This window comes from Ursus maritimus, unplaced genomic scaffold (assembly GCF_017311325.1).
Source record: "Ursus maritimus isolate PB19 unplaced genomic scaffold, ASM1731132v1 scaffold_2, whole genome shotgun sequence".
Classification (NCBI taxonomy): Eukaryota; Metazoa; Chordata; class Mammalia; order Carnivora; family Ursidae; genus Ursus; species Ursus maritimus.
Genome location: NW_024424452.1, coordinates 16,041,365 through 16,067,976, shown reverse-complemented (window position 1 = coordinate 16,067,976; position 26,612 = coordinate 16,041,365). Strand labels below are relative to the sequence as shown.

At 47.0% G+C, this 26,612-nt stretch overlaps 2 protein-coding genes across 2 annotated transcripts in view; one reads left to right on the top strand and one right to left on the bottom strand.

Annotated features, from left to right (window-relative positions):
• LOC103657892 (integrin alpha-D) overlaps positions 1-18,279 on the top strand; it is a 31,553-nt gene extending 13,274 nt beyond the window's left edge. Inside the window, exons 7-30 of the mRNA XM_040635028.1 lie at positions 88-233; positions 2,632-2,785; positions 2,882-3,032; positions 3,231-3,304; positions 4,604-4,733; positions 4,842-4,984; positions 5,174-5,314; positions 5,408-5,617; positions 6,128-6,258; positions 6,376-6,533; positions 7,439-7,593; positions 7,853-7,984; positions 8,763-8,836; positions 9,063-9,204; positions 13,313-13,426; positions 13,540-13,619; positions 13,724-13,807; positions 16,052-16,130; positions 16,273-16,380; positions 16,486-16,563; positions 16,767-16,880; positions 17,022-17,123; positions 17,381-17,491; positions 17,972-18,279. Of these exons, the coding sequence (XP_040490962.1) occupies positions 88-233; positions 2,632-2,785; positions 2,882-3,032; positions 3,231-3,304; positions 4,604-4,733; positions 4,842-4,984; positions 5,174-5,314; positions 5,408-5,617; positions 6,128-6,258; positions 6,376-6,533; positions 7,439-7,593; positions 7,853-7,984; positions 8,763-8,836; positions 9,063-9,204; positions 13,313-13,426; positions 13,540-13,619; positions 13,724-13,807; positions 16,052-16,130; positions 16,273-16,380; positions 16,486-16,563; positions 16,767-16,880; positions 17,022-17,123; positions 17,381-17,491; positions 17,972-18,085 (2,925 nt within the window). The 3' untranslated portion in view covers positions 18,086-18,279. The remainder of the gene's footprint in view (positions 1-87; positions 234-2,631; positions 2,786-2,881; positions 3,033-3,230; positions 3,305-4,603; positions 4,734-4,841; positions 4,985-5,173; positions 5,315-5,407; positions 5,618-6,127; positions 6,259-6,375; positions 6,534-7,438; positions 7,594-7,852; positions 7,985-8,762; positions 8,837-9,062; positions 9,205-13,312; positions 13,427-13,539; positions 13,620-13,723; positions 13,808-16,051; positions 16,131-16,272; positions 16,381-16,485; positions 16,564-16,766; positions 16,881-17,021; positions 17,124-17,380; positions 17,492-17,971) is intronic.
• A 931-nt stretch (positions 18,280-19,210) lies between these two features.
• LOC103657893 (cytochrome c oxidase subunit 6A2, mitochondrial) lies at positions 19,211-19,979 on the bottom strand. Its single transcript, XM_008685345.2, has 3 exons — positions 19,743-19,979; positions 19,440-19,576; positions 19,211-19,338 (listed from the first exon to the last, which is right to left on the bottom strand). The coding sequence occupies exons 1-3, from the start codon at positions 19,813-19,815 to the stop codon at positions 19,255-19,257; spliced, it is 294 nt and encodes a 97-aa protein (XP_008683567.1). The 5' UTR covers positions 19,816-19,979; the 3' UTR covers positions 19,211-19,254.
• Between the last annotated feature and the right edge of the window lie 6,633 nt (positions 19,980-26,612).

The following is a 26,612-nucleotide window of genomic DNA, read 5'->3' as shown; positions in this document are numbered from 1 at the left end:
AGTTTGTAAATCCAAAGTTATTCCAGAATAAAAAGTTTCTTAAAGAATAACTCCTGAGCCCCAGGGCCTTCCTCTTCTCCTTTGCAGTTCTCCCTGATACAGTACTCCAATTACTTAAAGATTCACTTCACCTTCACCCAATTCAAGAACAGCTCGAGCCCTCAGAGCCTGGTGGATCCCATCGTCCAACTGAATGGCCTGACGTTTACAGCCACGGGCATCCGGAGAGTGGTGTAAGTTCCCCCTTCTGCCTCATGGGGATAAGCTGCCACACCACTTCCTCATGCTGGTCTGCACAACCCTTCTGCAGGGCTATGGGAACTCTGGGGAAAAGGGCTCAAAAGGGAAGTGATGGGGCTGTAGGTGGAGATTTCCCTGATTTATTCCCCCAATATAGGAGAGCACTCCTCTGCAGTATTCCCTCCTTGCCTGGCCTTGGATTGGCTGGACCCTGATTCCAACTGGGGCAGCCAGAGACATGGGCTTTGGTTCAGACACACCCGAGTTCTCATTCTTGCTTCCTGATGGTGACCTGGTCTACCCTGGGAGTTACTGACTCTTTCTAAGTCTCAGCAAACTGTCAAGTGAGGATAAACTTACAACTTGGTGTAAGGATTAATGGAGATAACTCGCATGCAATGATTCTGTGCCAGAAGTGGTAGATAAGTGGTTGGTGGTTTATCCAGAGATTGGTGCAGCCCGTTTTACTCCCTGGCAGAGACTTGGGAATTGTTGCCAAGTGTTTTCTTTGTGTCTCTCTCCTTATTTCCCTCTCTTTCCACATTCCTCACTCATGTGAGCTCTTTGCATTAACTGGGTGTTTACCATGTGCCTGTCCAGCTAGGGCAACCATAAAGAAATGACTTAGGTGGTGGGGCCAGAACAGAAGATGTGGTTCTTATGGGAAGGAAGTGGGCTGAATGTCTGGGATCTTCAACTTCCTGTGCACCCCTGGGGGCCACTATGGGGGTGGTGCTGGAGAAAGGCTGAACAAACGATGCTCCCACCAAATGTACCCTCTTTACTGCTGGGTGGCTTTTCTGCCTTGAACACTGGCCCCATGGGACTGGACAACCAGGAGGAATGCTTCTGTCCCTTGAATTAAAAATCACACAGGAGTGGCATCCCTTCCTAGCCCTTGGAGCTCCTCCCAGGGTGGGTGATGGTGTGCCTCTCCTCAACACGGACCCGGCTCCCCTCACCCAGAACCGCAGCTCCCCAATCCCCAGTGCTAAAGCCATCTCAGGGTCTCTCTGCCACTGACTGTCTTTTTTTTCTTTCTCTTTTTAGAAGTTTCATTACAAAAAAGATACAATTGCAATAACATTAAGGAAAGTTTTGGATGAAGTATTACAGTCCCTCTACCAATCACCTCACAGGATTCTAGCAAAAAGAAAGGATAAAAACAAATGCATAAATAAATCCCACCCACAAAGCCCAGGGCCATTTCCATCCTGGTCTTTCTTCAGACGTATTTCATATAGTCACAATGTGGACAGAAACTAGTTTCATCCTGCCTTTTTTTTTTTCTTTTTCATCTGTTACATGAACCTGTGCCATGTTTCGCAATAGCTTTTACTGTTTTCCTTTGAACTGGCTCTGTACTTTCTCACCACGCAGCTGGATCATGATTTGCTAAACCCCTTCCCTGATCTTGAGCATTTAGGTTGTTTCCAGTATCATACGTTGAGTGTGTGTGTGTGTGTGTGTGTGTGTGTGTGTTCTGCCTTTGTAGAACTATACAAGCATAGGGTGACATTTTTAATCATTTGTAATTGCTACCATAGAATTAATGCTTTCCTATAGGCCATTCACTGGTTTAAAAGCTTTACCTCATTCTATCCTCAGGATAACTTCATGATTTGTCTCATTTATCTATTGTTGCCTCACAAACCACTCCTGAATTTAGTAGCTTAAGCAACAACTCTTTTATTAATATTTTTATGATTCAGGGCTGCTCCGTTTTCAGAAGCTGGAACATGAGAGATGCATTCACATTGTCCTGCCTGGGCAGGACTGGCCGGAAGGCTGGGCTCAGCTGGGATGGTGGAGCCTTTCTCTCCACAGCTATGGAAGCTGTAGAAGTCTTGAGCTATAGATGTCCCTCATGGTGGCTCAGGGCTTCCCAAAGTGCAAGAGCTGGTTACCAAGGCTTCTTAGGCCCATAACTGGTATGGTGTCACTTCCATTTCACGCTGAAAACTGGTCACAGGTCAGACCTAATATGGGAAGGGAACCAGGTATGTCACACTGGGGGTCATCTTTGAAGAACACCTATGGCACAATTATTATTCTCACCTTCACAGAGAGAAGCAGAGGCTCAAAGAGGTAAAGGAACTGCCCCAGTCTGTCAGATCTAAAGTTCCTACTCTGACCCATACCGCCCCCTGGAAATGAGGTTCCATGGTAGATGGAATTATAGAAAAAGGAAAATGAGTACCTTTATGATTGGTCTTACTAATCATTGTATGACTTTCAAAAATGCTGAGGTGATTTATTTTAATATGCTTGACAGAGTCTGACGGCACCAGGACTCCGCAGTCTCTCCAGATGAGCGTCTAGTGCTACAGATTATTTCTTTCCAGAATCAATTTCATCTACAGAGAGTCAGCTCCCTTTCTTCCCTGATAGGCAAGAACTATTTCATAGTAAGAATGGGGCCCGTAAAACTGCCAGGAAGATCCTCATTGTCATCACAGATGGGCAGAAATACAAAGACCCTCTGGAGTACAGTGACGTCATCCCCCAGGCAGAGAGAGCTGGCATCGTTCGCTATGCCATTGGGGTATGTCCTCTTCCTCATGTCTCCCTCCAACGCAGGCTGTACCTCACCCAGGCAGAAAGGCTGGCGGGCTCCTCCTCAGCTCTCTCTCTGCCACAGGTGGGAGATGCTTTCCAGGATCCCACTGCCAGGCAGGAGCTGAACACCATTGGCTCGGCGCCCTCTCAGGACCACGTGTTCAGGGTGGACAACTTTGCAGCACTCAGCAACATCCAGAAGCAGCTGCAGGAGAAGATCTTTGCAGTCGAGGGTAAATGCAGGGCGAACTTGGGTCTTGGAATTGAAAGGTTCTGGACCCAGTTGTCCCCTGAAGCACAGAGGGGTCATCCCTCTTCACAGCTTGCCCAAAAGTGTGTCCCACAACTTGAGCTTCCGATTCATTCTTCTCCTGCTCTGAGTCCTTGTGGTCTCACAGCCCCCAGAGCCTGAGTGACCTGTTTCTCCACAGGAACCCAGTCGAGGACAAGTAGCTCCTTCCAACATGAGATGTCACAAGAAGGCTTCAGTTCAGTACTCAGAATGGTGGGTGGAACACGTACTTGGTAAACAGGTCTCAGGCACCAATCGTGGGACAGCCCTGTGCTGGGATTTGGGACCCAGAAGTAAATAAGAAAGCAGATTCTGTCTTCAAGGTCGCTGTTTGGAGAGAGACATGTAGGCAGTGTAGGTAGGTGCCAGGAGCACAGCAGAGAACAGGGTAGCCAAGGTTCCTGCTCTCACAGGGCACATGTTCAGTGGGAGGAGACAAGAAACAACAAAAAATATCTTCAGATCGTGCTAGGCATTAGGATAGAGCAAGAGAGGTGATCAGAGGAGGCCTGAAGAGTGACGACTGAGGCCGAATGATGAGAAAGGGCCAGCCCTGGAAAAACCTGGGAGAGATGGCTCCAGGTAGAGGAAAAAGCAAATGCAAAGGTCTTGAGGCATGAACGTGGTTACCGCACTAGAGAGCTAGAAGGGCCAGCGGGGCTGGAGCAGAGTGAGAGACGGGGGTGGAAAGAGGGAAAGGCCAGATCATGCAGATGAAAGAAATGACAATATAGCATGACTTATGTGCAAGTAGATGTGTGTTCAAAATATCCAGAGGGATTTGCTTCAAAGCAATTTTGGGGCTGAGGTGAGGGGACATAGAAATGAGACAAGGTTGGTCATGAATTGATCATTGAAGCTGGGTCATGGGTACTTAGGAGTCCATTATGTATTTCTTTCTACTGTTGTATATGTTCTAAATTATCCATAATCAAAAGTTTAAAAAGGCAATAAGCAAAGTATGCAGAGTACGAAATGCCTATCACTCCCTGAGGGAGCCAAAGAAGACCTCACAGAGGAGGTGAGTTTGAGGTTGACTCTTCCTGAGAGAGGAGTTGAGTCCTAGAAAGAGAGGAGAGAGGGGTGTCCGGATCAAATGATTCATGTGTTTAAGCACAGGGTAACTCCACAGGTTTAACTGGGGAGGACCCTAGATTCCATCCTCAGGGGCTTGGTGACAGGGAGCCTTCTTGGATTGCTGGCAGGATGGTGGCTATACGTTTGTTGGTTCTGAAGAAACCTAACTCTGGGGTACTAGAGGATGGAGCAGAGAGGAGCCAGCTAGGAGGCAGAAAGAGTAGTGGGTGAGAAGAGCTGGGACTTACTGGAACAGTGGCACTGGGGATGGCTGAGAGACATTAAGAAGGAGGGACACTGAAGCTGCTGGAAAAGGACTGGGGAGGGAGACAGATTATTTCCAAATAATGAGCAGAGTCGATGGCAGGCACTGCTTGGAATAGGCTGTCTTCGTTTGGCTTGGACCTGCTCAGTCCTGGAATCCTTTCCTCCCAGGATGGACCAGTTCTGGGGGCTGTGGGGAGCTTCGGCTGGTCCGGAGGTGCCTTCCTGTACCCCCCAGACAAGAGCCCCACTTTCATCAACATGTCTCAAGAGAATGTGGACATGAGGGACTCTTACCTGGGTGAGAAAAGCCTGTGGATGGGGCACAGGTGGGAGATGAGCTGCCTGGGAAGGACAGGAGCTCAGGGGCTGGGGAGGAAGACTTTGTGCTGAGGCCTGCCCCCCTCAGGTTACTCCGCTGAGCTGGCCCTTTGGAAGGGGGTCCAGAGCCTGATCCTGGGGGCTCCCCGCCATCAGCATACTGGGAAGGCTGTCATCTTCACCCAGACGTCCGAGCAATGGAGGCCGAAGGCTGAAGTCGCAGGGACCCAGGTTGGGTGTTGAGGAAGCCAGAGTGGAACATGAGGGTGGCAGGGTCTCCATGGGCAGAGAGGGAGGAGATGAAGGGGTTTGGGAGCCTGTGGGGGGAAGGTCCTTGTGGCTGGGGAGAAGTAGGACCTGTCCCAGAACGGGGTGCCACTGTCAGAGTAGGGCAGGACGACTTCAGGCTCTGCTCTGCAGATTGGCTCCTACTTTGGGGCCTCCCTCCTCACTGTGGACGTGGATGGAGATGGCAGCTCTGACCTTGTCCTCATCGGGGCTCCCCATTACTACAAGCCGACCCAGGGGGGTCAGGTGTCTGTGTGTCCCTTCCCCCAGGGGGTGAGTGTCTGATGAGAGCTGGGCTGGGTGGGGCCTGGGTATGGGATGGAGGGGTTGCCTGGGTTGGGACCTGACACTGCTTTTGTTCTGCAGAGGGCTAAGTGGCAGTGTGAGGTTATTCTCTGTGGGGAGCAGGGCCACCTCTGGGGCCGCTTTGGGGCAGCCCTGACAGTGCTGGGGGATGTGAATGGGGACAAGCTGACAGACGTGGCCATCGGGGCCCCAGGAGAGCAGGAGAGCCGGGGTGCTGTCTACCTCTTTCATGGAACCTCAGGACTGGGCATCAACCCCTCCTACAGACAGGTGAGGCCTCTGTCTGCAGTCTCTCCCAGTTCCACCTCCTTTTCTACGTCTCAGATTTGCCTGATGCCCTGTCATGTCACTGACCTTAACATTGGCCATGCTCCTTCTAGGGGTTTAGGGCCCTGAATGTCACCAGGCCCAGCTAAGTACAAAGTATCTCTCCTTTGGCTCCAAACAGATGTTGGTCTGTGGGCAGCTTAGTGGGTAAGAGATTGCAGGCCCTTGGTCCAATGCCTGGTCAGCCATGTTAGCTGTGTGGCCTTAGGCAAGTGACTGATTTGGCCTCTGGGAGCCTTAGTTTCCTTCTATGAAACATTAAATGAAGGAGCTCTATGTCTGGGGTCCCTGGGGTCTCACCATGCTTGCTGTCCATTCCTACCCTCTCATCTCTCCTTTTCAGTTTTTCTATTCAGTTCTGCTTTCACTGCAGTTTCCTTTCCAAATCTTTCTTCTCAATCCCTTCAGATGCCCTCCCCTTGACTTCCACTTTTCCTTTTCCTCTCTGGCCAGCGGATTGCAGGCTCCCAGCTCTCTCCCACACTCCAGTATTTTGGGCAGTCGCTGAGTGGGGGTCAGGACCTTACCCAGGATGGACTGGTGGATCTGGCTGTGGGCGCCCGGGGACAGGTGCTACTGCTCAGGTGACAACTCCCCACATCGCACCCTTGCCCACCGTGTGTCCGTTCCACAAGCTGCCCCCTCCTTGTCCTCTTCCCTGAGGCCAGAGTCAGGTCCTCAGTCCCTGTGCGCACCGTCAGGACTCGACCAGTGCTGAATGTGGGGGTGGCCATGAGATTCATGCCCTCGGAGGTGGCAAAGGCTGTGTACCAGTGCTGGGAAGACGTGCCATCCACCCAGGAAGCTGGGAGTGCCACAGTCTGTATCACTATCCACAAAAGCTCACTGGACAAGCTAGGTGAGTTTCAGTGGACCCAGCCCCTTACCCCCCTTGAGGCCTCTAAACCTAATCTCAAGAGAAAATGGGCCCAGGAATCCAGATACCACCTCCACATCCACCCACCTGCCAGTGTTGGAAACCCTGGGTCCTTTCTCTCCCCCTCTCCCCACACCCTAAGTCCAGGATACAATATGGGTCTGCCCACTTCTCTCCACCTGCTTCAGCCACTGCCTACCTTGAAGCCACCACTTCTCTTTCCTCCCTATACTTTGAGCTGTTTCCATGTCTGTTCTTAAAGCCTCCCACCCTTTATCCATAGGGAAAGTAGAGGGATTGGTCCTAAAACACAAATCTGGTCTCCTCACTTGCCTGCTTAACACCCTTCAACCTCTCCTTTCTTCCATTTATAAAGACCAGAATCCTTCCCTACAATGCCCTTGATGACTTTGCTCCTCCCTGCCCTTTTAATCTCCCTTCATCGCAGTCTCCCTTTCTGTAAATGTGCCATCCTCCCTGTCCCTTCTGGTCTTAGCCATTGTTCTCATGGTCTGGGACTTTCTCCTCCCCATTCTCCACCAACCCTTGCTCATCCTCCAGGTTGGGGCTCAGAAACGTTCCACCCAGGAAGGCATTTCTGATCCCAGGTCTGAATTAGCAAGCCCTCCTCAGTACTCCTGAGGATCCCCCATTGGGTCGATCATGCTGGGGGATTGTGTCCTGCACGCTCCTCTCTTTTCCTAGACTGAGAGCTTCATGAGGGCAGGGACCATATTTCTCTCTCTTCTTCTCCACGTGTATCCTAGCAGCTGATACAGCTCGTGGCCCATAGGAAGTGCTCGGCACATACTTGTGTGAATAAACAAAAACAGATCATTTGAGGTTCTCTTGGACTTTTCATCTTCTGTTCCTCCCTTCTGCTTCAGGTGATGTCCAAAGCTCTGTCAGGTATGATCTGGCATTAGACCCAGGCCGTCTGATTTCTCGTGCCATTTTTGATGAGACCAAGAACTGTACTTTGACTCGAAGAAGAACCCTGGGAATGGGCGATTACTGTGAAACCTTTAAACTGCTTTTGCCAGTAAGGACTTGGGGTTCTGGGAGAGGGAGGGGGAGAAGGAGTCCAAGGTGAGCCTCTGGCACCTCTGCTCCTTGTTGAGTGAGTGAAAAGGGTTGGGATATTGGGGCCGGAGAGAGGAATGTTGAGGCCAGAGAACCTGACTCCACACTGGGACAGAATGCTGTCCCAACAGCAGGAAATGGATGCAGTTGGGGAGAAGGACCAGTGGTGGAAAGTAACAAGAAGGATAGTGGGTCCTTGAAAGCCCATTCTCCCTCAGGACTGTGTGGAGGACGTGGTGAATCCCATCATCCTGCGCCTCAACTTCTCCTTGGTTGGGGAGCCCATCCCCTCATCTCAGAACCTTCGCCCTGTCCTGGCTGTGGGCTCACAGGACCTCTTCACTGCTTCTGTGAGTCTTCCAATGAAGTCCCAGGGATGTCCTAACTTGCACTGTGTCTCTGTGACTTAAGAACCTATTGTGGTTCTCAACTTTCCATCAACCACATCCAGTCCATAATGCCTCCACCCAGTTACCAAGACCCTGCCTAGGTTGGACCCTTACACACATCCCAGCTGATCACCACTTTACCCCAACATAAACTCTCTGATTCTTATTCTCCAAACCCTTCCCAACTTTTCTCATTCCTTCCTCTCTTTCTTTGTCCATGTCATAGTTCCTACTTGGAAAACATTTCCTTCTCTCCACCTCAAAGATCCTTTCTAGTTCTCTAAGCCCCAGTCTTACCTTCCCCCCTTCTAACAATCACATTCAGCATGTGCCATGTATTCTCTGGCTTCCTATTACATCATGGTGATACCAAATATTACATGACTGGAATCATAGCAATTTCTGTGAGTACAAGAGCCATGTCTCATTCACCTGTAGTTTCCGCTTTTCCTAACTCCCCACCCAACCCAGAACCCATCCCCTACTGGCACTTAATAATGTTCGTTGAATAATTGTTCCAGTGTGAGTTGGCGTTAACTCCTCAACTAAACTTTATGTCCCTTGAAGCCAAGGATCTTATCACTCTGCCCCTCCCTTACTGCCCCACTTCTTGTCAGTGACTGGCACAGTGGGTGCTCCGTAATACTCAATAATGAACACTCAGGATGAGTGCTCCTAGTGAGGGGAATGGAGAAAGATTACGACATGGATGGGAAGAGGATCTACTGTTTTGCTGCAGCTCCCCTTTGAGAAGAACTGTGGACAAGATCACCTCTGTGAAGGGGACCTGAGTGTCCATCTCAGCTTCGCAGGGTGAGCTCTATCTCTTTTCGTTTCCAGACACTTAAGCTTTTGATCTCTCTTCCCCATGGGATGAGAAATGCTATGCTTCCCTTTGACTCTCCTTCTAACAAAGAAATTCAATTTTGGTTGGAATGCTATCAGTTCATGAGTTCCCTCAGTCCTGCCCCCACCCTTGATCGAATTCTAACCTATTTCTAGTGGAGTCTCTTTTTCAGTTTTGTCCTTCCTCCTCCAGCCTGCAGACCCTGGTGGTAGGGATCTCCCTGGAGCTTAATGTGACCGTGACTCTGTGGAATGAGGGTGAGGATTCCTATGGAACTGTGATCCACTTCTACTACCCAGCAGGGCTGTCTTATCGACGAGCATTAGGAACCCAGGTAACAGCTCCCTTGTTCTCTAATGTCTCTTCTCTGCCCTGGGTTATAGTAGGTTCTTTTTAATTATTCTATGATGAAATACAAACATAGATACAGACAATTCTGAAGAAGAGAGAGAGAGACAGAGACAGCGAGACAGAGACAGGTGCATAAAGCAGATGTATAGTTTAATGAATAATATTAAGCAAATAGCATCCAGCTCAAGGATTAATACACTGCTAGCACCCCTAGAAGTCCTCTCTCCATGTTCCTTTCCTCATCAAAATGTCACTCTCTCCCCAAGGTAACCACTATTCTGACTTTGTGATAATCAATTCCTTGTGTATTTTATGGTTTTACTACCCATGAGCACACCCTTAGAAAAAATTGTTGAGTGTTGTCACTATTTGAAATTTATGGAACATGTTATATATTCTTTTGTATGTTTATTATGTTTATTCATTTCTTCAACATATGTTTGTGAAATTCATCCATGTTGTTGCTTGTGGCTGGAGAACATTTTTATTGTATATAGAATCCTTTTGTATGATCATACCACAATTTAATTACCCATTCTAAAGTTTTTTAATAAAAGTTTTATTTAATTTCTAGGTAATTAACATATAGTGTAATATTGGTTTCAGGAAGTGATTCATCCCTTACATATAATACCCAGCGTTCATCACAACAAGTGCCTCTCTAATATCCATCACCCATTTAGCCCATCCTCTGCCCACCCCCTGCAGAAACTCTCAGTGTGTTCTCTACAGTTGAGTCTCTTATGTTTTGCCTCCCTCTCTTTTTTTCTCTTCCCCTATGTTTGTCTGTTTTGTTTCTTCATTCCACGTATGAGTGAAATCATATGGTATTTGTCTTTCTCTGACTTATTTCGCTTAGCATAATACCCTCTAGTTCCATCCATGTCATTGCAAATGGCAAGATTTCATTCTTTTTGATGGCAGAGTAATATTCCCTTGTATATGTATACCACCTCTTCTTTATCCATTCATTACTCAGTGGGCATTGGGGCTCTTTCCATAGTCAGGTTTTCATATTTAATGCTGCTATAAACATTGGGGTAGCATGTGCCCCTTTTAAACACTTTTTTGTGTCCTTTGGGTAAATACCTAGTAGTGCAATTGCTGAGTCATAGGGTAGTTCTATTTTTAACTTTCCAAGGAAACTCCATACTGTTCTCCAGAGTGGCTGCACCAGTTTGCATTCCCACCAACAGTGTAAGAGGGTTTACCTTTCTCTGCATCATCGCCGACACCTGTTGTTTCTTGTGTTGTTAATGTTAGCCATTCTGACAGGTGTGAGGTGATATCTCAGTGTAGTTTTGATTTGTATTTCCCTGATGTTGAGTGATGTTGAGGATCTTTTCATGTGTCTGGTAGCCATCATTATGTGTTCTTTGGAAAAATGCCTGTTCATGTCTTCTGCCCATTTCTTAATGGGATTATTTATTTTTTGGTCCTTGAGTTTGGTAAGTTCTTTATAGATTTTGGTTACTAACACTTTATAAGATATGTCATTTGCAAATATCCTCTCCCATTCTATTGGGTGCCTTTTTGTCTTTTCGATTGTTTCCTTCATTGTGCAGAAACTTTTCATCTTGGTTAAGTCCCAGAAGTTCACTTTGGTTTTGTTTCCCTTGCCCCCAGAGATGTGTCTAGTAAGAAGCTGATGTCAGATAGGTTGCTGTTTGTGTTCTTTTCTAGGATTTTGATGGTTTCCTGTTTGAATTTATTTTTTTTGTATGTTGTATGAAAGTGGTGTAGTTTCATTCTTCTGCATGTAGCTGTCCAATTTTCCCAACACCATTTGTCAAAGAGACTGTCTTCTTTCTGTTTTGTCAAAGATTAGTTGACCATATAGTTGTGGGTCTGTTTCTGGGCTTTCTATTCTGTTTCATTGATCTATGTGTTTATTTTTTGTGCCAATATCATACCGTCTTGATGACTACAGCTTTGTAATACAACTTGAAGTCTGGATTGTGATGCCTCCAGCTTTGCTCTTCTTTTTCAAGAATGCTTTGGGTACTTGGGGTCTTTCCTGGTTCCATACAAATTTTAGGTTTGTTCTAGTTCTGTGAAGAATGCTCGTGGTATTTTGGTAGGGATTGCATTAAATGTGCAGATTGCTTTGGGTAGTATGGACATTCTAAGAATGTTTTTATTCCAATCCATGAGAATGAAATTTTTTTCCATTTCTTTGCATCGTCTTCAATTATTTTTCCATTAGTGTTCAATTTTTGCAGAATATAGATCTCTTGCCTCTTTGGTTAGGTTATTTGTAGGTATCTTTTGGTTTTTGGTGCAATTGTAAATAGGATCAATTTCTTGATTTCTCACTCTGCTGCTTCATTATTGGTGTATAGAAATGCAACAGAGGTGGGGCGGGGGATGGGGTAAGTGGGTAATGGGCATTAAAGAGGGCATGTGATATGATGAGCACTTGGTGATATACTCAACTAATGAATCATTGAACATTATATGAAAAACTAATGATGTACTATACCTTGGCTAATTGAATTTTAATAAATAAAAACAAAACAAGAAAACAATAAAAAAAGAAATGTAACAGATTTATGTACGTTGATTTTATACCCTGTGACTTTGCTGAGTTCGTGTATCAGTTCCAACAATTACTTTTGTGGAGTCTTTCGGGGTTTTACATAGCATATCTTGTCCTCTGTGAATAGTGAAAGCTTGACTTCTTTCTTACGATTTTGATGCCTTTTATTTCTTTTTGTTGTTTGATTATTGAGGCTAGGACTCCAGTACTATGTTAAACAACAATGGTGTGACTGGACATTTGTACCTACTACAATTTGTGATCATTTGAATTGTTCCTTGATTTAGGCCATGACTATTCTTGAGCATGTATATTGGTGACCCATGCATAATATTTGGAAGGTATTTGCCACATATGGAATTGCTGGATCTTGGGTTTCATATCTTCAAGTATAATAAGTAGAGAAAAACCATTTGCTCCTACTTGCACTTCCGTCAGCAGATTTTATTAGAGTTCTTGTGACTTTCTAACCACTGCAACACTTGGCATTGTCAGACTTTTAAATTTTTGTCCAACTGGTGATATTTCCTTACAGTTATTTTTTTTGAAGATTTTATTTATTTATTTGACACAGAGAGAGAGACAGCGAGAGAGGGAACACAAGCAGGGGGCGGTGGGAGAGGGAGAAACAGGCTGCCTGCTGAGCAGGGAGCCTAATGCCAGACTTGATCCCAGGACCCTGGGATCATGACCTGAGCTAAAGACGGATACTTAATGACGGAGCCACCCAAGCTCCCCTATTTCCCTACAGTTTAATTTGCATTTCTTTAATAAAGTTGAGCAACCTTTCATCTATTTCCTGGCCATTTTGATTTCTTCTTTCAGGAAGTGCTTGTGCAAACTTTTTCTTATTTTTTATTGAGTTGTCCATACTTTTATTTTCTTTGAATTTTTTATTTAAATTCAATGTAGTTAACATATATTGTATTATTAGTTTCAGGGGTAGAATTTAGAGATTCATCAGTTGCATATAACACTTATATCACATAAACTGCCCTCCTTAAGGCCCATCACCCAATTACCCCATCCTCCCACCCACATTCTTCTCTTAATTGTAAGAGTTCTTTAATATTCTGGTTACCAGTACTTTTCCAGTTACATGTGTTCAGATATATTTTCCAGTCCTATTGCTTGTCTTTTCAGTCTCTTTAGAGTGTCTTTTAATAAACCAAATGTGTTAATTTGATGGTGGTTGATTTTTACCAAAACTTTTCCTTTATGTTTTGTGTTTCTATATGTTGATCTTAAGAAATACTTCCCTACTCCAAGGTTATGAAGCTATTCTTCTTTATTACCTTTTAAAAGCTTAATAATTTTGCTTTTCCCATGAAATCCTTAATCCAGTTGGAACTTATTGTAATGTACAGAGTCAGGTAGGGATTCAATTTTTTTTTCTGTTTTCTTGGGTTTTCTTGCATGGGCCAATTTTCCTAGGATTATTTACTGAAAAGTCTGTCCTTTCTCCCTCTGCTCCACAATACCACCACTGTTCTATATCAAGCCCACAAGTGCACGTGGTAACGTTTATGCATTCGATTTCCTCCCCTGGAAGCAACCCCATCAGCGCCCGCTGCGCCTGGCATGTGAGGGAGCGCTCACTGGGAATGAGGACCTGAAGAGCAGCAGCTGTAGCATCAACCATCCCATCTTCCAAGAGGGCACTAAGGTGAGTGCCTCCCCCCAGATCCTCATCACTCTCCTCCCTCGTCCTGACTCATTTCTTTCCCTCACATCTCCCTGACCTTCCTTATCCCCATTCCTTCTTTCTTCTTCTCTCAGGGCACCTTCATAGTCACATTTGATGTCTCCTACAAGGCCACCCTGGGCAACAAGTTGCTTCTGAGGGCCAATGCAAGCAGGTGAGGCCAGGTGTATCCCTCACTCTTTCATCTCATGCTCCAGCCAGACATGTCTCTCCTGGACTCCTTCTAAATGAGGCTCCCCTCCCTCTTTCTCTCTCCAGTGAGAATAATAAGCCTACAACCAGCAAGACCACCTTTCACCTGGAGCTCCCGGTGAAATATGCTATCAACATGGTGATCAGCAGGTGTGAACTTTGACTCTCCTATAAACCTAGTATCTCCCCTTGCAGCCCAGACTGCTCTTTAAGGGATGGATATCTAAAGTACCCTCTAATTCTTCACATGGGGATACTTGTGACCAGCCATATATTTATGCCATAATAACATACACCATATACTTCTGGCTTCTTCTCTGATGAATTGACCTCCTGATGGGACACACAGAGTTTGCCACCACTCTGCACTCCTCCCTCTCTCTTTAAGGGGCAGACTTCCTTCAACACGAAGCCAATTCTAGTCTTCTTGCTAAATACGAGTGTGCTGAAGTGAAACTAACTGGGTTAAGATTGAGGCATTTATGAGCACTCTGAAGTGGGAGATATGGTTTGTCACCACACAGGGGAAAGAAAAGGTCAGGGTTTCACAAAACAAAGAGGAGACCAGAGATGTGACAAACTGCTGGGAAAGTCTCTGAGAGTCCGAGGCTGTGGCAGGTGCAGGAAAGTCAAGTGCAGGGCTGTTGCTCTCAGTTCTGAAGGTGGGTGGTGGAGCAGGGGCAGGTCGGGCTGGAAGCAGGGCAAGGAGCCCCACATAACCTGGTCAAACTCCAGAGGTTTACAGAGGTGGTCAGAAGCTTATACTATTGCTACTGTTTTGCTGCTGATGACACATGAATTTTTAGGGGAACTAAGGAGGGAGGATTAAGCGGTGTCATTGCCCTTCCAAATTCCATGTATGAATTTCCCCTACTGTCCATGGGAAAATGGTGGAACTTATATTAAGAGCTTACAGTTATATATATTTATGACATGCCAGGCATTTAAAAAGTACTTTACATCTATTTACATTAATTTCATCCTTCTAATAACTCTGTGATATCCTTATTGTTAAACCCCCTTTGTTACCAACAAAGAAATCAAGAGGTTAGACAGCTTGTTCCTGTCAGTCAGCTGGTAGGTGTCAGAACCAGGGATCAAAGTCAAATGGTCTGGCTCCAGAGCTTGTGTTCATGACCATATGCTACCATGCCTCTCCAAGGACTGGCAAAGCTGAGTGATTTACTCAAATTTGAAAAGAGAGCTAGAACTGGAAGATTTTAAGGCGAGAAAACAGAAGCAGAGAGAGAAAGGGTTGGAACGAGGAACGTAGAGGAAGGTTAACACAGTAAGGGAAAAAATATGAATTCTAACATTTCTGCCATTGCTGCAGACTTCATCACAACTCTGTCACAGGCACTCCTCATAGCATCCTCATTTTATACAGGAAGAAACTACAGGGCCCCAGACAGGCGAAGTAACTCACCTAAAGTTACTTGGTTGGGAGGTGGTAGACAGAAATGTGAACCCAGGTGGCCTGGCTCCAAGCCTGTGCTTTAAATCAGCACACTGACTGTCACATTTGTGGGAAATTGTGGGGGGCCCACGGGGTTTCTGTATGGCTGGCCCTGCTTCTGTACACGAGGTGCTGGGAGATACGCGGCACCCCTGCTGTTTGCTTGAGTCCTGAGACCTGCAGTGTTAACTCTGGGAAGGCAGGGATTATGGCTTGTTAACTGGTGACTCTCCAGAGCCAAGCACGCGGCCAGGTATAGGGTACATGTTTCCTGAAGGAGGCAATGGGTGGATGGACGGGTGGTTGGATGGATGGAAAGCCACCTGAAGACTAGAACATTTATGTCCACTCCGAGGGCTTGTGTTCATGCAGCATCCTTCCTCACACTTACTTGACTGCCCCAGGATAGCCACATCTCTTTTCTTCATTCCGTCATGGAGGGGCTTGCATTGCATTTTTTCCTGAGTGATCCAACCATGATTCCCTCGAGTCCCCTTAGGCTTATTTGTTCTGGCAACAGTGTCTGCGAACATTACCTGAGACCAACCATATACCTAGTAGAGGAGAAAGCCATGTGAATGCCTTCTTCCCATGGGAAAATGTTTAAATGTTATGAGAGGTAATGTTTAAGTTGGGCCGTTAAGTGAAAATTCCCAGAAGGGGAGGGGTAAAGACATTCCAAGCAAAAGAAAGGATTTGACCAAAGCTATGGGGATGTGAAAGAGCCAGGATGTCAAAGGACGAGCTAGCAGTTCTGGGTGACTGGGGCAAATGCCATAGGAGAGGAGCTGAAGCTGAGGTTGCGGAAGCATGTGGGGGCCATAATTATTTCACGGGATCATCTGCTGGGGGGTCCAGTAGAGCCCTTGGTAGGAGCCCGGGGCCCAACGGAGGACGGCTCCAGGGCTGTTTCTCACGGACAAGCCCTCTCTCTCCAGGCAGGAAGAATCCACCAAGTACTTCAACTTTTCAACTTCTGAAGAGAAGAGCAAGAAAGAAGCTGAGCATCGTTATCGCGTGAGAAGCCAGGGAGCATCCATATCTTCCCTGCCAGGGTGCTGCTAATGTTGGGGGCTGGTGGGAGAGGGAAATCCAGGAAGGAAGTAGGATTTGGGATGCTCCCGGGACCACACTAATGTTCTGTCTCAATTTTCTGCAGGTGAATAACCTGAGTCAGCGAGATGTGGCCATCAGCGTTAATTTCTGGGTTCCTGTCCTGCTGAACGGTGTGGCTGTGTGGGAGGGGGCTGCGGTGGCGCCTTCACAGGTGTCTGCTTGCCTTTCGTAACTCTCCAGAGTCGGATTGTACAGTGCCTCACACCCTCTTACCAGTGAAATGTTGACCATTCTGTGGCTATTTCTCTCTCACTAGAGTCTCCTGTGTGTGTCAGAGAGGGAACCTCCCCAGCATCCTGACTTCTTGACCCAGATTCCAGGGAGTCTTGTACTGGTGAGAAAGACCCTGGCTTCCCATTGCAGGACCAGCTGCCTATTGGGGGATATAGGGAAATGCACCTGCTAGCTTGGAGATCTATATATACGTCCTATAACTGCTCATCTATTCCCCACCCCAAACCCGATAGACTTTGTTTCTTCCTGTGGTTCTTGCCTCAGTGAAGACCCTCCTCAACTTCATTCCTCTCCGGTCCCTAGAACTGCTCCATCGCTGACTGCATGAGGTTCCGCTGTGACCTCCCCTCCTTTGGCATCCAGGAGGAACTGGACTTCATCCTGAAGGGCAACCTCAGTTTTGGCTGGGTCAGCCAGGTGTGTGGGCCCAACAGCAGAGTCCCTCCCCCGGATTTGGGTGGGACCAGATGTGTCTGTGCCCATCCTCAAGCCAGGAGACTTCTCCAACTCTGAGCCTCTTCCTAGACCTATACCCCACGTTCTGTCTCTGTATTGCAGACACTGCAGAAGAAGGTACTAGTAATGACTGTGGCTGAAATCACGTTCAACAGATCCGTGTACTCCCAGCTTCCAGGGCAGGAGGCATTCCTGAGAACTCAGGTAGCGACTCTGTGGTAGGAGTGGCCAGGCTGGTAAGAGGGCCCCTAATGCTAAATCTGGGGTGCTGTGTGGGAGGCTCAGAAGCCTGGAGGGAGGAAGGATGAAGGTCCACCAGCAGGAGAGTTGTCTCTAAGCCCATGACTGTTTCTGTATCTCACCCCTGGAGCAAAGGAAGGATGGGAAGCACTTAAAGGTCGGGCAACCTGGGAAGAGTCTGGAACAGCAAGGAGTCTGATTCTTTGTCATTCACAAATCAGACAGCGATGGTGCTTGAAGCTTATGAGGTCTATGATCCTGTTCCCCTCATTGCGGGAAGCTCTGTGGGAGGACTGCTGCTGTTAGCTCTCATCACAGCCGTCCTGTACAAGGTGAGTGTTTTCATCCCACTCTCCACACCACCAGCATCTAACCCAAGGCCTTCCAGGGACAGGGTGGTATAGCGGGAAGGACTCAGCCAATGGAATCAGCCAGGCCCCTGTGTACATTTTGGCTCTACACGACTCACTCTTTAATGTCAGGCAAGTTGCTCCACTTCTCTGAGCTTGTCTCCTCACTTTTGAGATGATAACAATGCCTGTATTACAGAGTAGCTGAAGTGAGACAGAAATGAAGTAGGGTGTGTGTAGGCCTGCCTATGAGTTTATGCTTTTCTCCTGTGGCTTTCATGCATAACTGCTGTGTTCGCACTTCGTAGGTAATACATGATAGCTGTTGTTCACATAAGCTTTCTGGCAACACAAATACGAGTCAGCTTATTTCCCTTCTCTTCTTGTCTCTCAGCTCCTTCCTACTCCCAGCTTTCTTCCCTGCCCTCTTACCCAGCTCTTCTGATTTACTTCCCTTCACAGCTTGGCTTCTTCAAACGTCAGTACAAAACAATGCTGGATAAGAAAGCTGAAGACACTGCCACATTCAGTGGGGAGGATGTCAGCTGTGAGGCCCCGAATTTGCCTTTGTCCTAATAATCCACTTTTCTGTTTGTCTCTACCCCCACGGACTGGTCTTGCCTTTGCCTACAAATCTACTTCCATGGGGAAAATGTCTGTATAGATCTCAACTGGTCTGAACAACGTATCAGGGGCTAAGCCAACTTCTCAAGGCATCGGAAGGTTTTTATGTTTTAACTTATTTGTCAGTTCTTCGGTAATGACTCACTTTTGACAGACGCAAACACGCAGCCAGCATGAATTTTCATACATATGAAGAATTGCCTCATTAAATGAGGATGTTTATAACACATTCTTCTTGTATGAAAGAGCTCTAATTCAGGAACCTGAGTCCTGTTCTAGGAAGAGCTGGGGGAACCTGCTTGTGGGCCCAGAAAACATTCTCTCGCTTTTTCAGGTGACTGAGGTCTGAGAGAATCTTTTCTTAATGGTGCTATAAGTAGTATCAGGGGAGAAGCTCAGGAAGAACTCTGTGTGTTGTTCATGGAGTTCAGCACAGGCTTCAAGCTCCTCGAATGAGCAGACTGTCCCAGGAGGGGAATGAAATGCCCTGAACTTGTTTGAAACAATATCTCCCTTGAATGAGGTCCCCAATGACTGGGAGAGCCAGGCTTTCAAAAAGGAGCATCTGATGTCCCAAAGCAATACAGAAGACTGATTAAGGGTGGGCAGAGAGAATGGCTGACTTATTCCAAATCCAAAATTAGGGAAGGAAGCCGCACACATAGGGCTGGAGGTCCTCTGTTTGAAATCAAGGTTGTCTCCAGAAAGCCAGAATTCACAGATATGTCAGTGTGAGTCAGGCAAAAAGTGGTCGCAGCCCTGAGTTCCCAGAGGGCCTCCAAGGAGAGGCCCCATTTAAGTCATTTAATCTCCGAGAATCTCAATTCCTTCTCTAGAGAAGGGGAACCAGAATTATATCTTGCTCCCAGAGTTACTGTGAGGATTCGGTGTTATGTGAAAGACCTTGACAGCCCAGAGCCCTAATTATTAATAGGTAAGAGAAAAGAAGGGGGGGTGGGGATCTCCCACCTAGCCATCAAGGACATTCCCCTCGAGCACGTCCCAAATCATGGCCTTGGGAAGAGCAAGGGGAGCACAGACCCCACCCCCGCCATCCCCAGGGAGCCTGCGGACACACAGCTTCCACACCTTTATTGTGCCTGGTGGCCTATGCCTCAGCCTCAGGGACGCTCATAGCCGGTGGGCAGAGGGTTGACACGGGGATTGTGGAAAAGAGTGTGGTTGCCGTCTCCCCAGGAGTAGGGCTGTGAAGAGAGGGGGAGCAGATCATCAGGGCCATTGGGGCACCCTTCGCCCCCCTAACCCTTGCTCCAGCCCTGGGGGCAGAGGCCTCAGGCCAGCATACCTTGGTGCGGATTCGGAGGTGGTGGTAGGGGATAAACTTGGGGCGCTCGTGGTGGCCCGAGTGGAGCCAGGAGTTGAGGGTGCAGAGGGCCACGCTCGGCAGTGCCAGCATGAAGGTCAGGAGGCGCCAGGTTCTGGCTGCAGGGGGGAAGCAGAGATGAGACAGAAGTGGGGAGGCCAGGGCCTCTGAAGGTCAGAGCGGGAGGGGTGGCCAGTGGGGGTGTCGTCGGACCCTGGAAGGCCACAGAGGCGGGAGAGGGGTACAGGTAGGCAAGCCACAGGGTCAGGTCCCGGCCCCACTCACCTCCTGCCCCTCCGTGCTCTCCCTTCGCCGCACTCGCCAAGCCCCGACTCAAGGGCCTCAGAGGCAGGGCCATCGCGGTGGGTGAGAGAAGCAGGAAGCAGTACACTGTCCCCTCGCTCTCCTTCACCGAGGCCTAGATCCTCCTCCCCTCTTTTCGGGCCAATCACCTGTTGAGTCTGTAACATGGGTGGCTATTTTTAGGGGTTTTCTATATTTAAAATGAGGCCTTCCTGGCATGAGGTCCTTCTCTCCAGACAGCTGCTATTTGGTACCTCTTATTTTGGTAAGGGACGCTTAAAAAAAACCAATATGCCATTCTTTTTATAGTTGCAGGGAACTAGCTCCTTCAATACTCTATTCTGGGGGCTGGCACACAGTAGGTCTTTAATAACTATTTGTAGAAGGAATTAAGTGTTCTTTTGAATCTCAGTTTTTTCATCTGTACAATGTATAATAATTTATACCTTAAATGAAATTTATGAAATGTAGGTAAAGTAACACAGGAATGTGCCAGCTTAGTGTCCGGCATGAAACAGTAGCTCAGTATACGTATTCGTCACCATTCTTTGCAAAGAACAGAACTCACTCTAATTGGTTTTTAAATGATAAGCCGTTGAAAATCTTTGGTGGCTCACAGTGTCTCTGGTATGGCCAGAGAGGCCATTAATCTGTGCCACCAGAAACCAGCTGTTCTATGGGCCAGCTGCCATGAGATCCCACCCCAGTTTGCACTGCTGGACTCTGGATGCCGAAAACTTCACCCACGGTGCTCTGGAAAGCCAGATTCTTCTACCCTAACATCCTCTGGAAGGTGGATTCTTCACTAAGCTTGCGTCCTTGAGTTGACGTGCACCCCAGTCGACGATAGCTAGGTCATTGCCTATGCCCGAGCTTCAAGAAAGGCTGGTAAATTGAGTTCTGCCTTATACCTTAAGGAGGCAGGAATTCTATCTTGGAAAAAAAATCCCCAAATAGAAGAAGAGTTCAAAAGATACTGGGGAGCCAGACTTGACAAGTGTCTACCGCTAAGCATATTATTTCAGTCTGAAAAATCTGATTCCTTGGAGGAAAAAGAAGCAAGGCTGGGGAGACCGGCAGAAGCCCTGTATCGCAGCAGGTCAGTAGAAAGCTAGACGATAGTGCAGGGTTAATTTCTGCCTGGTTCACTGTTCTGTCCTCAGCACCAGCACAGAACCTGGCATGAAGCAGTTGTTCTAAAAATATGTTTTACTGACTGTTTCAACCATGTTACGATAGTTAACCCTCTATAAATGCCTTTGCAGAACTATAATCCAATAGGATGCCTCAGCTTTGATCAGGACTGATGTACCTAATATGAATTTAATATATAAAAGAAAAACGAAATTTTTGTATTTAATCTGAATATATGAAAGAAAAATATCAAAGGAAGGGGCTCCAGAGCTGTTCCTCCTGTTGGTTTGAAACTGAACACTAGCTTCTACTTAACTTTCTGAGGCTTTTTTTTTTTTAAGTAACCTTGTTGAACAGTCAAATGTTATATAGTGCTTCTAAATTATTCCAGAGCCCTCACGGCGCTTTAATGGAATTCTTCCTATGACTGCTATTTCCGGTTGGAGTTTGGACTTGCTGCTGAGAAAATGGGCCTTATTGCAGTTCAGGTTACTTGGCATCTCCCTCCACACACAGTCCCCTCAGCTTATGATTACGGCTTTTGGAAAAAGCAAATAACCAAGATGTTTGTACTTGAAAACATTCTAGGCTCCTCCCTCAGAGTTTTGCTGGTCATTGCCAAACCATTGCCTGGGCATTCCCATCCCTTTGTCTCAGCTTGGAACTTTCCATGAAGAATTTTTCTTGCTGGTACTTTGTGAATGCCCAGAGAGACGCTGCCCTCCTCTGCTACTGTTGTCCCCATGGGTGCACCTGTCCAGTACTCAGCCTTCTGTTTAGGTAGTCTGCACTTTCCTAGCTGATCTGTGTGGAGAAGCTCCTTCACTCTTTGTACCCACCATTAGTTATTCCTTAAGGTCTCTCTCTTGCAATCAAGTAATTGGGCTGCTTCCAAAGCTTCTAGTTTCTAGAGGTTTAGGTTTTTCTTTGCCTTAGGCAGGGGGATCACAAACTTACCAGTTGTTAAGTAAACCCCAGTGGGCAGCATCCCAGCCCCTTTTCAGACATGCCGCAGCTGTTGGTGGTGAAGGGTGTGGAGTGACAATCCCATGTCAGTTTCCTTGCCTTTCCTGGGATTCTACATCCGTGACCATATTGTCCAAAGCAAAGATCAATCCCCTTCGTCTATTAACACAAATTTTGTTTGAGGAGGCCTAAGACAGGACATCTGAAATTAGAATTGTCCCAGAAAGGGAGGATACAGGGTATGAGTTAGTGGAGTGAAATGTGAAGGGATTTAGAGATAAGACAGAATCAGGGTGGAGCTCACTAGTGAGATAGAGCAATAGGATGATAGGGTCCAAAAGGGGCTATTATAATAGCTCCCTCCGCCCAATGGATAGTGAAACTTGTTATGGTGACCATCTATTGTTTTGTGTCTCTGCCCAACATATGCCTTCTGGTAATAATACCCCGGGTTTTCTTTATAAATTCACCACTCCCTTCTCATTTTCGTTCTTAGTTCTGGTGGGGTTGACTCCGTCCTCCAGCTTTAAGAGGGGCCACGTGATCCAGGCTTAGACAAACCAGAACATTCTGTCCTCCTAACCATAGTAATTGGTTTGGGAGGGATACGTGTCCATGAGTCTTGATCTGGGGACTGACTTCTTGGACTACCGAGATGTAGTAGTACTTCAACTGGCCCTGGGGTTGCTAGAGCTTCAGGCTGGAACCTTAGATTGAAGCCAATCCTTGATGCCATTTTTCAGAGCAGACCTGAAAGGGATAGATCTAGCCTTGTTCATAATATTTGAACCCCTGGATCAAGATGTACCAGAATCGAGAAAGATCTGTACCCTTAGACCTTTCAGTTGCATAAAATGACAAAAAGATGGGGTTGTAAGTCTTCATTAATTGCTAAACATTTTCTGTGAAACTACATCCTATCTCTAAACGTTTACCAATGAATTTTTAATTTCTGTACTCTGGTCGTTTTCTTGAAATTTTTTGCCTTCTTTTGTAGCTGAAACTTAATGGGCCCTTGAAGTGAGTCCAGGGTTGGTTAAGATGAAATTAATTAAATAAAGTACACATTGAGATGTAGTCCAACTTGCTAAAAGTTTAATGGTTGAGTCTGTACTTTTATTTTCTTCTTGCATTTCATAATAATGTTAACATTATACGATAAAAATAAATCTATAACTGTGACCGGATGTCTCTGAAATCTGTATCTAATGCTGGGAACACTGAGGTTTTTAGCTGAGCCAGGCACTCTTGTGCTCAGGCGGTCTCATGACTCCTATAACTCGAGCCCAGACTGAAGTTATACCACAGGCCAAGAGCTTGAAGTTGTCGTTCCCATGAGATCTTCATCTCACATCTTCTGTGTTGGGTTCACGAGGCCAGGGGGTAAAGAGATCCTATAATAGGGACTTATTAATCTCAGATATTTTCTAAACTCGTATTTTGCCATCAAAAGTGCTGATTATTGAAGATATACTTGAAGGCCTTTCTGCACTATCACTGATGCTGCTAAAAATTTGATGAGATCATCCTGTCAATTTTTAGTAAGCTCATTATTACAGATGTGTGGATGAAATGGCCTGGACCCGGGGGCGCCTGGGTAGCGCAGTCGTTAAAGCGTCTACCTTCGGCTCAGGGCGTGATCCCAGTGTACTGGGATCGAGTCCCACATCAGGCTCTTCCGCTATGAGCCTGCTTCTTCCTCTCCCACTCCCCCTGCTGTGTTCCCTCTCTCGCTGGCTGTCTCTCTGTCACATAAAATAAATAAAATCTTTAAAAAAAAAAGAAAAAGAAAAGAAAAAAAGAAATGGCCTGGACCCAAGTATACAGTGTTGTTTTCAGTTGCTTTTCTCTGGTATCACCATAAAAATAACCATGGAATGACTGAATGGCAGACTCAGGGACTAGGAAGACATAGATTGGGTGTGATCACTTCGGTTAACTTTCCAAATGTGTCTATGCTGTGGCTTGAGAGGACAAGAAGAGTAAAAGAAACCCAGGTTTTAGATAAAAAACTTGAGCAACTGGAAGTGGTTCCTTGATTTAATTCATATTTATTGAGTAGCTACTATGAGTCAGGCACTGTGCCTGAGCCTCTGCTCTCATGGAGCTCAGTCTACTAGAGGAGACAGCGTGTGACCATTCATGACGGTTCACTATGCCACTGCTGGAGTTACCATACCAAGGATGGTATGAGAGTTTGGGAAAGCTTTGAATGGAGCGGGCTCCTATGATAGAGTAGGACAAGTTTAGGCGACAGAAAAGGGGGAGGGCATTCTGGGTAGTTGGAAGTAGAACAAGTGCAAGAGGTGTGAATGTCATGGCCAGTAAAGCTGGGGAGGAAGGGCAATGCCACGTGAGAAGCCCCCAGGGTGTGCTGAAACATCTGAACTCTATTTTGTAGGCCACTCTGGGGCGCAGGGTGGCAGGCATTAATGCTTTTAAGCAGAGGAATGACATCAGATTTAGTATTGGAGCTCGGGGTGTAAGTGAGGACTCGAACTGGTGGGTTATGGATGATGAAACAGGGTGCAGAGATTGGAGGCAGGGAGGCTGATTGGGGTCTTTGTGATAAGCCAGGGAAACAAGAGTTTGCACTTAAGGAGGCAGCACTGGCAACTGAGAGGAGGGGACAAAGTTGAGAAAACCTTCTGAAGCAGAACAAATAGGCTGTGGTGCCTGGTGGGACCTGAGCTGTGAGAGAAAGAGGAATCAAGACTGGGGCTTAGACACTGGATGAGTGATGCTCTTAAGGACATCTCTGCAGTTTGAATTCTCACAGGGTAACTGCACATTTCCTCCCCACTTTTAATAGCACATGGTTGGGAAAACCAACAATAATTTTTAAAAGCACAAGAGAAATAATGTATTAATCGCTGATATTAAGACATCACTTAATATCATCCTTGTCTATACTGAGAATATACTCATATTTCAGTTAACATACCTTTGCTTACCATCTCCCTAAATCCTTCTGTAAACTGTGAAGTTGAGAGACAGGAGAGAAATTCAGGAAAAACAAAACAAAGCAGGGCTGAGCTGAGCAAAGCAAAACCCTTCAGCATTTCAGAGGAAGACAGACAGCAGAAAAGACTTTCATAAGGTAGTGTGGCTAGAGGAGAGGAAATGCATCACTGATCTACAGGTCTACCTGCCAGGCTATCAAAGGGCTCAGCTAGGGCCACATCACATGGTTTCATCTGGCGAGGTTAGACCTCTGGCTGACGCTTTCCCACACTGGAGACACTGGTACTGCAAACGGCCATTCCCCTGAGTGCATTTGCTGGGTGGCTGATCAGGTGGACACGCTGACTGGACCCACAGCCACACTCCACACCCAAGTGTGGCTTTTCCGCTAAATGGATCTTTCTCTGCTGGATCAGAGAGGAGCTCTGGGTGATGCGCTTCCACACTCAGAGCAGACATAAGGCTGCTCACCTGTTGGAGAAGCTTGCCACTGGCTGGGAAATTGTTCCCACGCTCAGAACAGGTAAACTTGGCAGCCATTGCCGCTTCTGGTTCATCATGGAGGGTGAACTTGGAGTCCGGACTCTGCAGGAGTCCCTGAGGCAGAGAGAAGAGCTGGGGAAGGGGGTGAGTGGAGGAGGAAGGAGGGAGGGCTGATAAATACTGGGGAGAGAAAATGGAGGCATCAGGGAGGTTAAAGGATGGTGTGAGGGGAGGAGTCTGGGAAAGATGGACATGATTAGAGGCTGGGGACTGAACGGGGTGGAAGCATCAATCACTGGTGGAGGGGCAAGATGAAGACAAGGAGGTTGTTGTAGGGACATAATAAAGGACCTGGGGCTTCTGCTCAGCTCTAGCAGAGGGAGGACTAGGGGGCTCGTGCCCTGAGGTGGTGCCTGGGGCTTGTGATAAGCCACATGGTGTTTGAGGCTGGCTCAGAGGCTGAAGCTCCCCCATACTCCCCACAGCTGTAAGGCTTCTCCCCTGTATGTGGGTGAATGTGCTGGGTGAGGTAGGTCTTCTGACTAAAGCTGTCACCACAGTCAAAGCAGCAGAAGGGCTGCTTACCTGGGTAGCATATCGGCTTCCACCCATCCCCCAAAGCCTTCTTGTGCTGGGACCAGATGTAGGCTTCAGCGCAGTACACACTCTTTGGTAAGCCAGCAGCAGAGAGCTGACTGTAAAGCCCTTGCCATACTCCCCACAGCTATATATCCACCAGAGTGGATTCCCTGGTGCTTAATGAGATGGAGCTCCCACAGAAGGTCTTGCTACACTGGGGATAGTGACAGGGCCTCTCACTAGTGCGGGTCTTTCTGTGCTGGATGAGGGATGCACTCTGAGAAAACCTTCTCACGGGCCCTGTTCTTGTAGGGCTTAGCTCTCGGGTAACTCTGTTGGTGCTGGAGTAGGTTGGAACTTTGGCTGAAATGTCTTCTACAGTCAGGATGGAGGTAAGACTTTTCACCAGCATGACTTCAGAGATGATGGGTCAGAGAGGATCTCTGCCAGAAGCCCTTGCTGTGACTGTGACTGTGGTCAGTGCAGATACAGGGTCTCTCACTAGGCGCAGGTTTCCAGCGAGCTCACAGTCTAGGAGTGGCATCCAGCTCCCCATCCTCAAGGGCTTGTCTTGAGATTTTTCTAATTTAAAATTCTGGACAATGGGATATGAAGGTGTTTCTTGAGACTCTGAGTTCAGAAGTAGATGACACTATTCCTGGGTATATCCCTTGATGTTCTCCGTTACTGAGCTTGTCCTCATTCTTGTTCCCAGTTCCTGTGGAA